This window comes from Mobula birostris, chromosome 9, assembly GCF_030028105.1.
Source record: "Mobula birostris isolate sMobBir1 chromosome 9, sMobBir1.hap1, whole genome shotgun sequence".
Lineage (NCBI taxonomy): Eukaryota > Metazoa > Chordata > Chondrichthyes > Myliobatiformes > Myliobatidae > Mobula > Mobula birostris.
In genome coordinates, this window is record NC_092378.1 from 65823289 (window position 1) to 65838416 (window position 15128).

The following is a 15128-nucleotide window of genomic DNA, read 5'->3' on the forward strand; positions in this document are numbered from 1 at the left end:
TTTGTTTCCCCATTATTACTTCAGCAGCGTCAATTTCCAGCTGTCAGATATGCACTCTTGTCTCTCTTTTATTCTCTCTATATACTAACTTCTTGGCTAGCTTACCTTCATAATTTATCTTTTCTCTGTTTATGGTTTTTTAGTTGCTTTCTGTTGCTTTTTAGAGGTTTCCCAATCCTCTACCTTCCCATTAATTTTTGTTCCATTATATTCCCTCTTTTTTGCTTTTATGCTGTCTTTGAATTCCCTTGTCAGCCATGATTGCTTCATTCTCCCTTTAGAATACTTCTTCATCTTTGGGATGCATCTTTCCTGTGCTTTCCAAATTGCTCCCAGAAAGTCCAGCCATTGCTATTCTGTTTTCATCCATGCAATCAACTTTAGCCAGCTCCTCTCTCATGCCTCTGTAATTCCTTTTACTCCACTGTAATAGTGATGCATCTGATTTTAGCTTCTCATTTCTGAAACTGCAGAGTGAATTCTATCATATTATGATCACTGTCTCCTAAGGATTCCTTTACCTTAAGCTCTCTAATCAAATCTGGGTCATTACATAACACACACTGCAGAACTGCTGTTCCCCTAGTGGGCTCAACCACAAGCCGCTCTAAAAAGCCATCTCATATGCATTCTACAAATTCTGTCTCTTGGGATCTAGCACCAACCTAATTTTCCCAATCTGCCTGATATTGAAGTCCCCCATTACTATCACTACTTTGCCCTTTTTACATGGCTTTTTTATCTCCCATTGTAATTTGTAGCCCACATCCTGGCTACTGTTGGGAGGCCTGTATATAACTCCCATCAGAGTCATGCAGTTCCTTAACTCTACACAGAATTAGAGTTTTTACATGCAAATTGGTGAGTGTGTGGAATGCCCTGCCAGTGGTGGTGGTAGAGGGAGATACCTTATGGGCATTTAAGAAACCATTACATAGGCACAATGATGATAGAAGAATTGGAGGGCTTCTAGGAGGGAAGTGTGAGATAGGTTAAAAGTTTGACACAACAGACGGGCCGATAATGTGCAGTAGTGTTCTAAGTTCCCTGTTCTATAAGAAAAATTTGGTAGGAGTTGGTGAAACTGGGCTCTTTGCCTTAGTGAATGAAGGCAGCTTTAATAGAGGTACCCCAGCCAATGATTCTGCAAATTAGTGGAGCTGCTCCTATGAGTAAGAGACCAGGCAATGTCCATCTCTAACGAGAGGGAATAGAATCATCAATAGTACTGAGGTCACCAGATTGCCCCACCATGCACATTCTGAGCATCACTGTTGGCTGGAACTAATAGGATCCACAACACAGAAGCCGTAGCTACAACAGTATATCAGAGGCTGAGCGATGCACCCCAGAGACTTTCCACGATCTACAGGGCACAAGTCAGAGTTTGATGGGAAACTCTCCACTTGCTCAGACAGTCCTCAAGAAGCTAACACCAGGCAGGATTGACACCACTTTAGTGGCAGCCCATCCACCGCCTAGAATATTTACCCCCTCCACCACTGGTGCATGGCAGCTGCAGTACGTACCATCCACAATATGCACTGTAGTTACTCACCAGTGTGAAGTGATTCATTTTGGCAGGTTAAACTTGAAGGCAGAAAACAATGTTAATGACAGGACTCTTGGCAGTGTGATGATCCACCTGTAGAGATCCTTCAAAGTTGCCGCGCAAGTTGAAAGGGTTGCATGACCTTTGGGGGATTGAGTTTAAGAGCTGTGACATTGCTGTTCTATAAAACTCTGGTCAGATTACATTTGGAATATTGTGTTTAGTTCTGGTCATTATAGAAAGGATGTGGACATTTCAGAAAGGATGCAAGGGAGATTTACCAGGATGTTGTCTGGATTAGAGAGCGTGTCTTATGAGGAAAGGGTGAGTGAGCTAGGACTTTTCTCTCTCGAGCAAAGGAGGATGAGAGGTGACTTGATAGGGGTGTGCAAGGTGATAAGAGGAATAGATAGAGTGGGCAGCCTGAGACTTCTTCCCAGGGGTGGAATTGGTGAATACAAGGCTGCATAATTTTAAGGTGATTGGAGGAAAGTATAAGGGAATGTCAGAGGTAGGTTCCTCCTTATACAGTGGTGGGTGCGTGGAATGTACTGCCAGGGATGGTGGTAAAGACATTAGGGACATTTAAGTGACTCTTAGATATGAACATGGATGATAGAAAAATGGAGGCTATGTAGGAGGGAAGCGTTAGATTGATCCTAGAGCAGGTTAAAAGATAAGCACAACATTGTGGGCCAAGGGGTCTGTACTATGCTGTAATGTTCTATGTGACTCCAAAAGCACCTCTCAAACCCACCACCTCCAGTGACAAGGACAAAGGCTCTATGTTCAAGGGAACACCAGCAATTTATAGCTCCCCCCCCCCGCACCACCTCACCTCCAGTCCCACTCCATTCTGACAGAGGTATATCACTGGCCCTTCAGTGCAGCTGAGTTCAAACCCTAGAACCTCCTCCCAAGAGCACAGTGGGATCTCCTTCCCCAGAGGAAGGTGATTCAAGGACAATTAAGGATGCAGTGCTGAGGCTTTATAAGGCATTGATCAGACAGCACTTGGAGAATTGTGAGTAGTTTTGGGCCCCTTATCTAAGAAAAGACGTGCTGCCATTGGAGAGGGTCCAGAGGAGGTTCGCAAGAATGATCCAAGAAATCAGGATTAACAGATGAGGAGTATCTGATGGTTCTGGGCCTGTACTCACTGGAGTTCACGAGAATGAGGGGAGATCTCATTGAAACATAACGAACATTGAAAGGCCTAGAGAGAGTGGGTGTGTAGAAGATGTTTTCCATAGTGGAGGAGTCTAGGACCAGAGGACACAGCCTCAGAATAGAAGAACATCACTTTAGAACAGAGATGAGGAGGAATGTCTTACCCAAAGGGTGGTAAATCTGTGGAATTACAACTATTGAGGCCAACTCATTTTTTTTTAAAGCAGAAGTGGATAGGTTCTCAATTAGTTCAGGTTTACAGTTTACAGTGGTTGGCATGGGAGTGTAACGGTTAACACAAGCGATCAGCAATCAGAGTACAATTCTCTCCGCTGTCTGTAAGGAGTTTGCCCATTCTCCATGTGACCAGGTGGGTTTCGTCTGGGCGATCCAGATTCCTCCCACATTCCAAAATATATATCGTTTAGTGAGACGTGGGCATGTTATGTTAGCAATGGCAACACCTGTGGACTGCTCATAGTATATCCTTAGTCGCTGACACAAGTAAGTCTTTTCACTTTATGTTTCAATGTCCAAATGCAAACACAGCTAATCACATGTTCACACCTTCCCTTCCCCACCGCCCACTCACTGGCGCACAGAAAGTGCAGGTTGTGGTCACCGTTCTGGACTACGACAAGATCGGTAAGAACGATGCCATTGGCAAGGTGTTTGTGGGCTACAACAGCACCGGAGCGGAGCTACGCCATTGGTCAGATATGCTGGCCAATCCGAGGCGGCCCATCGCGCAGTGGCACACCTTACAGCCCGAGGAAGAGGTCGACGCCGCTCTTGGACTGAAGAAATGAGAAGCCTTTCCGATGCCCCGCTGCCCCCAACCTTCTTGTGCCCATTGTCAGTGTGATGTAGATACCTCAGTCCCAACCCATCCACTCCATTTCATCTCCAACCACCTTTCTCTCTCTCTCTCTCCCTCTTCCAATCACCACCCCCTCATTACTGTGGGCCTGGTTAAGATCTTTTCGGACACCATTGCATTGGCACTGTCCACCCTCGCCATCTCTTAAGCAATATGATCTGTGTAGATAGAGCATGATTCAAATTATGTATCTCACAAATGTACATATATATGCACCCATAAAGCAAAAGATTATTTCTAGTCTGTGTGTTTGTATGTTGTTAGCATTTCCTATTCTGTGTATTGTTTTTAATAAGATGTTCTATTTTAAATTATATAAATTGACTGAAAAATAGGAAAGTCGATGCTATATATTATGGTTACATATTTCTCCTGCATTCCAGCTATTCTCGTCTTGTGAAGTCAAGATGAGAATAGACCTTAGTGAAGATATGTGAGAAGATCACAGGAAAAGTATACCTAAAGCAGGTGATCTAGTCCCAACACTGTGTTGTGCACTAGGCACCGATTTTGGGAGGACTTGCTAAATGTTTTTCATGTGACAATGTAGTCAGTGGCACTATTATACAGCTATTAGTCATTCCATTAGAGTTGAAAGGACTGTTCTGTGTATCACTGTGACTGCCTCCGTGCTTAGGAAAGCGAGATAGCTACAGGTTTACTCGATAGTGATTCTGATTTAAGCGAGTGGGTTCGTTTTAGTTTCCTGCCCAGTTAGTCATTCCTCTCTGCTGCCCTGTCAGGTTACACACAGCTCCATACAAACTCTGAGGACCAATCCATGACAGCTGTGTCCCATTCCAGAGGGAAACTGCAGATGTAACGACATAATTTCATTTTCAAGCACTGTGCAATCAGAATGTGTGTGAACACACGCACGTGTGCACACACACATGCGCGCGCACACACACATGCACACATACTCACACTCAGTCACACATGTGTGCACACATACACACCCTCAAGCACGTATACACACACCCACACACTCATACAGGTACAAACATGCAGACACACTCACACCTACACACTGAAACACACACTCAGACATGCACGCACACACAAACACACACACACACACACAGACACACACACACACACACACACACACACACACACACACACACATCGTGACACTGTTTTCCCTCAGTGGTTCTGCCCTTAAAGCAAGAGCAGGGAAGATACCAGATTTTAGCTTATAAAACCTTTAGTGTACACTTTGCTCAGGATTTAATTCACTAGCTGCCACTACGTTGTCAACAAAACACTGTTTAAATGCAGCACACTGCATCTGCCAATGACGCAGTTATAGGATCTTTAATTTACCAGTAATAGGTGGATAAATAGAGATATTATATATGAAACACTGCCAAAAAGAGAATTATGATAGTCACAAAGGTAAGCACAGCCATAACCAGAAGGTGCCCCCTTGCTTTAGTCAGGACTGTCTGGAGCTACTACTGGAGCACCACAGTTTAATGCTAATCTTTACAACAACCAGTATGGGAAGCATTAGCAAACGATGCTGTAGAGTGATTCTTGCTGCCTTTATGTATGGATTCTGTAAACTATTGCCTGCTTCAGTATAATACACGTGGTAACTACCTTGCCATGTGAAACCTAAAAATAATTGCTGTGTCTTTAGCTGCTGTGTTTGTTTGTGAGCTGCAAGCTGTGAAAACCTTAATACCTTTTTCAGTGAGGTGGTTCTATTCCCTACCCCATCTCTCCTTCCCTCTCGAATTTTGGTTCACTCTGTGCGGTGAATGTCACTGTGGACCTCCTGATGTTTATATCACTTGATAGTACAATAGTGTTGGATAAATAGATTTATTTCCAATCGATGTTTTAAATGACTGTATAATTATATGTGTTCCTTACTGTTTGTTTATATAAAATATTAAAAGTTGATTACAAATTTAAAAAAGACTGTGATTAATTAATATCACTGATGACAGAGTACCCTACTGTGCAAAAGTCTTAGGTGTATATATCTAGAGTACTAAGATTTTTGACTTCCGTACTGTATTAGTCAACACGGAGTGGGGCAGGAGCAAAGGATGTTGAGAATGACGCGGGTGAAGTGCCGCGGGAGGCGTGTGGAACAAGCGGTTCTGGGGCGGACTGGAGGAGCAGATGCAGACACACCCAGCCCTGAGCCACCAGGGAAGATCATTAGATTCCAAACAACTGGCTTATTGATCATACAGAATGTCTCTCTGGTGCTTCCCTCTCCCTTCTCCTTTTCCCAACTAAGGTTTCCCCCTCCCTGCCCCCTTCCCACTCCAGACATCCCACCCTGCAAAAACTCATTTCAGGGAGGTAGCACCATCAATTTGCGGGAGACTCCCGGAACTTCTGGGAGAGGTGGGATGTCTGCAATAGAGTAGCTCCTTAGCAGCTAGCCAGCTAGTTTAAATTACGTTAGCTATGCTAATGAACGAATGACACTTGTTAAACTCACCTCAACTTGTCTTTTACAGTCTTAACCCACCATGGGCAATAGAAAAGTCACTGTTGCAAACAGTGCAGTGAGCAACACTGTCATTATTTTTGACCCCTATTAGACAGGGGTACACTTTAGTGTAGTCTGGGGTGACGTACGTTTTATATTTTCTTTTTTTGGAACACTCTGCCATGGCGCGTTCTAGCTCTCTCTCTCTCTCTCTCTCTTGCTCTCTCTTGCTTTCTCTCTCTCTCTCACTCTCGCGCTCTCTCGCTTGCTAGCTCTCAAAAAAATTGATTTCTGGGATATTGTATATAATTTGCGGGCATCAGGGAGTCACTACTAATATGTGGGAGACTCCCATAACTTCCAGGAGAGGTGGGATGTCTGCCACTCTCAGTTGGCAACAGAGACACATATCAGAATCAGGTTTATCATCACTCACATATGTCATGAAATTTGTTTTTTTTGTGGCAGCAGTAAAGTACAATACATAAAATTACTACAGTACGGTGCAGAAGTCTTAGGTACCCTAGCTATATTGCACAGTGCTGTATGTATTGCAGGGACAGCACTTAATCATAGGAATCAGATTCAGGTTTATTATCACTGACATACACACAGTGACCACTTTATTTTATACACCTGTACACTTGCTCATTATTGCAAATATCTAATCAGTCAATCATGTGGAAGCAACTCAATGCATAAAAGCACACAGATGTGGTCAAGAAGTTCAGCTGTTCAGACCAAACATTAGGAAGGAAGTGTTTGAAGAACATGTGATCTAAGTGACTTTGACTGTGAAATGATTGTTGGTGTCAGATGGGGTGGTTTGAGTATCTCAGAAACTGCAGATCTCCCGGGATTCTCACACAAAAGTCTCTAGTGTTTTCAAAGAATGGTGTGAAAAACAAATAAAATCCAGTTCTGAGGGTGAAAACACCTTGTTAGTGAGAGAGGTCAGGGGAGAATGGCCAGACTGGTTCAAGCTGACAGGAAGATGACAGTAACTCAAACAACCATGTGTTACAACAGTGGTGTACAGAAGATCGTATTCGAATGCACAACACAACAAACATTGAAGTGGATGGGCTACAAGTTCCTAATAAAGTGACCACTGAGTGTATGTTACAGGAACTATAGGAATCAGAATTCACAATCAGATCAGGTTTATTAGCACTGGCCTTTGTCATGAAATTTATTGTTTTGTGGCTGCAGTATAGCACAAGACAGTTAAAAAAATTACTATAAGTTACAATGAAAAATAAATAAATGGTGTGAAAGTGGAATAGCAAGGTGGTATTTATGGTTTCATGGAACATTTAGAAATCTGATGGTGGAGTTCAAAGTAAGTTTATTATCAAAGCACGTACACGTCATCAAATACTACCCTGAAATATATTTTCATGCCAGCATTCACACTAGAACAAAGAAATAGACTATAAGACATAGGAGCAGAATGAGGCCATTCAGCCCATCTGGTCTATTTTGCTGTTCCATCATGGCTAATTTATTATCCTTCTTAACCCCATTCTCCTGCCCTCTCCCCGTAACCTTTGACGCCCTGACTAACCAGGAACCTATCAACCTCTACTTTAGATATACTCAATGACTTGGCCTTTACAGCCATCTGTGGCAATGAATTCCACAGATTCACCACACTCTGGCTAAAGAAACTCTTTCTCATCCTTGTTCTAAATAGACAGTCACTCTGAGGGTGTTCCCTCTGGTCCTAGACTCACCTATTTTCAGAAATATCCACTTTGTCTTGACCTTTCAATATTTGATACATTTCAATGAGATCTCCTTCTCATTCTTCTAAACTCCAGCAAGTACAGGCCCAGAGCCATCAAACATTCCTCATATGTTAACTGTTTCATTTCATGTATCATTCTCCTAAATCTCTTTCAGACTGCCTCCAATGTCAGCACGTCTTTTCTTGGATAAGGGACACAAAACTGCTCACAATACTCCATATGGTCTGACCAGTGCCTCATAAAGCCTTAGCATCACATCCTTGTTCTTATATGCTAGTCCTCATAGCATTTGTCCTCCTTACCACCAACTCAACCTACTACTAGTGTTGGGCATGTGGCCAAATGGTTAAGGCATTCGTCTAGTGATCTGAAGGTCGCTAGTTCGAGCCTCAGCTGTGGCAGCGTGTTTGTGTCCTTGAGCAAGGCACTTAACCACACATTGCTCTAGTGTCTGTGCGTGGAGTGGTGCCCCACACAGACTTCCAATCTGTGCCTTGTAAGGCATGAATCATGGTCTGAGTTGACGTTCCCCCCCCAACCTACAAGTTAACCATTAGAGAATCCTGCACAAAAACTCCTAAGACCCTTTGCACTTCTGATTTTTGAATTTTCTCATCATTTAGAAAATAGTCTTTGCCTTTATTCCTTCTACCAAAGTGCATGACCATACACTTCCCTACATTAAGTTCCATCCGCCAGTTCATTGCCCATTCTCTTAATCTGTCTAAGTCTCTCTACAAATTCTCTGCTTCCTCAACACTACCTCCCCTTCCACCTATCTTTGTATCATCTGCAAACTTGATCACAAAGCCATCCACTCTGTCATCCAAATCATTGACATATAACATGAAAAGCAGTGGTTCCGATGCCAACCCCCGTGGAACACTACTTGTTACTGGCAGCCAACCCAAATAGTCCCCTTTTTTCCCCACTCCCTGCCAATCAGCCAATCTCCTATCCATGCCAGTATCTTTCCTGTAAAACCCTGAGCTCATATGTTGTTAAGCAGCCTCATGTATGACACCTTGTCAAAGAGCTTTTGAAAATCCAAGTAAACCACATCCACTGACTCTCCTTTGTCTATCCTGCCTGCTAATTCCTGCAATGAAATCCAACAGATTTGTCAGGCAAGATCTCCCCTCAACGAAACCATGCTAACTTTGGCCTAATTCATTATCTGCCCCAAAGTACTCCAAAACCGTATCCTTAATAATGGACTCCAGCATCTTCCCAACCACTGAGGTCAGGCTAACTGGCCTATAATTTCATTTCTTTTGCTTCCCTACCTAATTAAAGAGTGGAGTGATATTTGTGTAATTTTCCAGTTCTCCAGAACCATATTTCATCTTTTCTCTCCGTGTTTTTTTAGTTGTTTTCCGGTGGTTTTTAAAAGTTTCCCAATCCTCTAACTTTCCACTAATTTTTGCTCTATTATATGCCTTCTCTTTCCCTTTTATGCTGTCCTTGACTTCCCTCGTCAGCCACGGTTACCTCATCCTCCCTTTAGAATACTTCTTCACCTTTGGGACGTACCTATCCTGTGCCTTCCAAATCAATTAAAAGAAACTACGTGCAAACAAAGGCTGTTAAGCAATGTTTAGTAGGAGCCTGAGGGGCAGCTTCTTTACCCAGAGGGGTGTCAGTGTATGGATCCAGCTGTCGGAGGAAATTGTTGAGGCAGGTGCAATAGCAATATCTAAAAGACATTTGTAGTACATTGACAGGAAAGGTTCAGAGAAGGAGTTCGCAACCTGGAGACCACAGAACCCTTGCTTAATGGTCTGTGGCATAAAAAAGCTTGGGAACCCCTGGTTGAGAGGAATATGGGCCAAATAGGCCTAGCTTAGATGGGAATCTCAATCAGCATGGGCCTGTTGGACCAAAAAGCCTGCCTCCATGCTGTGTGAGTCTGTGACTCCACAATCAGCCTGTGTAAATCTCCATCATGTGGGGGGGGGGCAGGGGGCAAGGTAATCAGTGGCAAAGGGAGAGGCACATTTGATGAGGTGATCCCAAAGATATTTAGAGGGCTAATTGTTGACCAATTTCCCCTGATGTCGGTGAGAAATAGGAGAATCAGCAGGGGTTGTTGGACAAGGTGCCAGGAAATAAAGTCGGGAAATAGGATTGATGGGATTACTCTGAAGGCTAGCATGGACTCAGAGGGGCAAGTAGCTTCTTTCTGTATTATGGAGAGTATGATGCCCTGGACTCCTGTGTTTTGACAGTGTACACATGAATATCAAGGCTTTGTATAGTTAACAACTAAACACTTGGTTGTTCATTTGGAGAAACACACATGATATGTCCGAGGATATTGGAATTATCAAAATATTACCAAAATACATAATAAAAAACCTACAAATTCAAGATAATAAATGTAGAAAATGCCAAGAGAAACCAGAAACAATCCAACACATTGTAGGATCCCACAGCAGGTTAACTCAATCTGATTACTTACACAGGCACAATCAAGTGGCAAAAATCATTCATCAAATTCTTGCTTTAAAATGCAAACTCATGAAAGACATCATACCTTACTATAAATACAAGCCTGATCCAGTTTTAGAGTCACAGTGCTACAAATTATATTATGACTGATCCATTATTACTGACAGGACAATCTATGATGACTGCCCGGATATAATATTACAGGGTAAACAAGCAAGAACAGCTTACATAATAGATATAACCATTGCAAACACAGATAACTTACAGAAATCACTAAGTGAAAAACACCAGAAATATGCTGAATTAAAAGAGGAAATTGAAATACTATGGAACATGAACACTGACCCAATAGTAATATCTACAACTGGTATCATCCCAAAATCACTACACAATAGCATTAAACAAGTAGGTCGACACAGCAATATTTATGTAAATCTCCAGAAAACCACAATACTAAACGTCACTAGAATGAATGCACTTTGCTATGCCCATACCTCCGGTTTTACGAGCTTGAGCTGAGAAAAATAAGAATATAATAATAACAATATCAACAATTTTCTTAAAAATCCTGAAACAGTGCCCAATTTTTTGGTAGAAGATAAAACAAATCTATGTGGCTAAGTTCAGCTCCAACACCATATACAAGTTTGCTGATGACACCACTGTTGTGGGCTGTATCAAAGGGGTGATAAATCAGCATTCAGGAGGGAGATTGAAAACTTGGCTGAGTGGTGTAATAACAATGTCAATAAGACCAAGGAACTGTTTGTAGACTTCAAGAGAAGGAAACTAGAGGTCCATGAGCCAATACTCATCGGAAGGATCAGAGATGGAAAGGATCAGTAACTTTAAATTCCTGGATGTCACTATCTAACAGGACCTTTCCTGGACCCGTTAGATAAATACCATTGCAAAGAAAGCACGACAGCACCTTTACTTCCTCAGGAGTCTGCGGAGGTTCGGTATGTCATCAAAAACCTTGGCAAACTTCTATAGGTGTGAGGTGGAAAGTGTACTGACTGGTATGGGAACACCAATTCCTTTGTGCGGAAAATCCCACAAAAGTTAGTGAATTCAGCCCAGTACATCACAGGTAAAGTCGTCCCAACCACTGAGCACATCTACATGAAATGTTGCTGTAGTAAAGCAGCATCCATCGTCAAAGATCCTCACCACCCAGGCCATGCTCTTTTCTCGCTGCTGCCATTGAGTAGAAGGTACGGGTGCCTGAGGACTCATACCTCCAGGTTCAGGAACAGTTACTACACCTCAACCATCAGGCTCTTGAACAAAAGGAGTAAAGTACACTCATTTAAGGACTCTATTATCTTGTTATTTCATGCTTGTTATTTATTGCTGTTTATTTATACCTGCATTTGCACAGTTTGTTTACAATTAACAGCTCCTGATGTTTACAGCTTACAGTTACTGTTCTATAGATTTGCTAAGTATGCCCACAGAAGAGGAATCTCAGGATTGTGTGTGGTGACACATATGTACTCTGAAAATAAATTTTATTTTGAACTTTTAAACTTTAAACATTTCTCTTACGTAAAGGAGAAATCACCAATGATCCATCAAAATATCGTCCTATTAAAAATAAAATTGTAACATCATACATCTCGCTGCTAATTACCACTCACTTAGATAACCACAGTATACTTACAGAAGAGCAAAAAAGATGCCATAATGGTGTGAAAGGATGTAAAGAACAACTGATAATAGATTCTATAATTCTAAAAAAAGCCCAGTGGAAATCTTTCATGTTGTTATATTGACTACAAAAATGCATTTTATTCTTGGTTAATAGAAGCTCTTAATATATATAAACCTGTGAAATTCCTACAACATCACATGAAGCACTGGCGTACTATAATCATCTTATCTATGAACAACCATCATTATTAACGTAAACTGAGGCACTTTCCAGGGCAACCCTAAGACCACTATGGTTTTGTCAAACTTTAAACCCGCTCTCCAATTTACTGAATCAGACAATAATACCTACAACTGGTATCATCCCAAAGTCACTACACAATAGCATTAAACAATTAGGCCAACACAGCAATATGTATGTAAATCTCCAGAAAGCCACAATACTAAATACCACTAGGATAGTCCAGAAGTTCCTAGCAATTGAGAAATGAGTATGCTAGGCTATTCCTGCACTTTAGGCTTTAGCTGTACCAGCTTAAGCTGAGAAAAAATAAAAAAATACAATAATAATAATAATAATAATAATAATGGAATGCAGAATGAGATATGCCCTCACAGAGAAAGTGTTGTGCAGGTAGTCAATAAGGTGCAAGGTCATAACAAATTGATTGTGAGGTCAAGAGTCCATCTGATTGCATTTGGGGAACGTTTACTATTTATATTTAACTCTGAACATCCCAGGGGCACTGCACCCCACCCCAGGAGGGGAAGGGTTAGAGAGAAGGGCAGTCCTTCCATGCACTAAACAACAGAGTGTGTACTTCCCGTTACCCACATAGATGTTGACCATTGAGGGTGAGGCCAAAATGTGTCCATTTAACACTGTAAGACATAGGAGCAGAGTTAGGCCATTCAGCCCATCAACAATGCCCTGCTGTTCCATCATGGCTGATTTATTATCCCTCACAAACCCATTCTCTGGCCTTCTCCCTGTAAACTCTGAAGCTCTTACTAATCAAGAACCTATTAACTTCCTCTTTAAATATACACAACAACATAGCTTCCACAAGCATCTCTGTCAATGAATTCCACAGATTCGCCACTATCTGGCTAAAGAAATTCCTCCTTATCTCTGTTCTAAAGGGGCATCCTTCCATTCTGAGGCTGTGCCCTCTGGTCCGAGACTCCCCCACTATTGGAAACATCCTCTCTACAGTACCTAGGCCTTTCAATATTCAATAGTTTTCTATGAGCCCCAACCTCCCACTCTTCTAAACTCCAGTGAGTACAGGCCCAGAGCCAGCAAACACTCCTTATACCTTAACCCTTTCATTCCCAGAACCATTCTTGTGAACCTCCTCTGGACCCTCTCCAATGCCAGCACATTCTTTCTTAGATGGAGGATCCAAACTCTTTACAACACTCTAAGTGCAGTCTGATCATTGTCATATAAAGTCTCAGCATTACATCCTTGCTTTTATATTCTAATCCTCTCAAATTTTCATGACTATATTTGTAAAAGAACAATTTAACTTGTTTCTGTGATAAACAAATGTTCCAGGGACACAAGTTCCCTCCACAATGGTACACAACATACCAGTGCTGTGAATTATAGTGTGATTATGTAAAATAATGCCATTATTAGTATGCAAGTGTAAGATTATGCTAATTATGACCCGAAGGACACTGTTGTTCACTAACCTATCACGCTCCACCATTTATCTTTTTAAAACCTCTGACTGCTCTGGAAGCAACAGTTTTTTTTTTAATTTTATTTTATTTAGGGACACAGCACAGGGGAATTTAAGAAACTCTTAGAAAACACATGAGCACATGAATGATAGAAAAATGAAGGGCTGTGTAGGAGGGAAGAGTTAGATTGATCTTAGAGTAGATTAAAAGGTTGGCACAACATCGTGGGCTGAAGGGCCTGTACTGTGCTGTAATGATCTATGTTCTGTTAAGGCAGAAAATCCGGAGGAAACCTACAGAGTCACGGGGAGAACATAGAAACTCCTCGCAGACAGTGGCGGGAATGAAGCCGGGTTGTTGGGGCTGCTAACTGTTACGCTACGGTGCATAACAACCCCAAGTCTGAGCATGTTTTAATCAAAGCCAAAGTACAATAAATTTGTCCAATGCAAGGAGAAAGGGAATGGTGAGCAAAAACTGTTGGATTTGCCTGCAAGACTCGAATCCTGGAAAGTTACTTCATAAATAAATCACTGTTGAACTGCAAAAAGGAATGTCTTGATGTAAATTTGCATATGAGTGTGCACACCCTGGATAACCATTGCTTCTTCATGACACTCCTGATTTTGAAAGGCTTCACATTGTCTTCTCTGGAGAAAGTGTTGTAGTTGAGCCAAGATGATTGCAAGCTCTCCTGTTCAGAGACTGTTGTTAAACTTCTTCAAGATTTACGACTTAAGATTCTAGATTCAGATTTCTTCCTCACATGTTTATCAAACCATTCAGTGAAATGCGTCATTTGCATCATCTAAGGATGTGCTGGGAGCAACTCGCAAATGTTGCCACACGTCCCAGTGCCGACATAGCAGCCCATAATGTTCAACAGACAATACAGAACATGACAACAGCAAAAACAAGCACCATTTCTCCCTCCCTCCCTCCCTCCTATGCACATACCCCAGGGCAAGGAAACCAGTGGACTCGGACTCACAGACATTGGGCCTTTCATATCCCCAGGGAGCTCCCAGAGGTTCGCAGACTTGGGCTCCAACCATCAGACCTCAATCTCTCTATTTCTGATCAATCCCTGGGCCTTGATCTTCAGCATCGACCCTAGGACCTGCTGATCACTGAACACTCAGCCTCGAATTCTGGACACACTGGTGATGGCACCCCGAATCACCAATTAATTTTTCTGTAGCAATAAAGATTCTGTGATAATAAAACTGCACAGAGATGCTATACACTCTGCTCTCTGGCTATATTTGGTAAGGTTCTTTCTGCCAATGTACTCTGAATAATCTTTATAAAAATCATTCACTGGGGGATGCTTCCATTTTTGCTACACAGCCAGAGGGTGCTTCGAATAAATCTGTCAACAATCAGCATTTGAATGGATGTTACAGCACAGGAACAAACAATCGGTCCCTGTTCAGTTCCACAACTCTTCACCACACCCCCTCCATCTCCCCGAATATCACGTCCACCTTCTCCTTTCTCACTTCTCTTCTCTTTGGAGTA

General features: G+C 42.1%; 1 protein-coding gene across 1 annotated transcript in view; it reads left to right on the forward strand.

The window, feature by feature from the left end:
• Positions 1–3982, forward strand: part of syt1a (synaptotagmin Ia) — a 634808-nt gene extending 630826 nt beyond the window's left edge. Inside the window, exon 10 of the mRNA XM_072269450.1 lies at positions 3325–3982. Coding sequence (XP_072125551.1) covers positions 3325–3531 — 207 coding nt within the window. The 3' untranslated portion in view covers positions 3532–3982. The remainder of the gene's footprint in view (positions 1–3324) is intronic.
• Positions 3983–15128: the final 11146 nt, after the last annotated feature.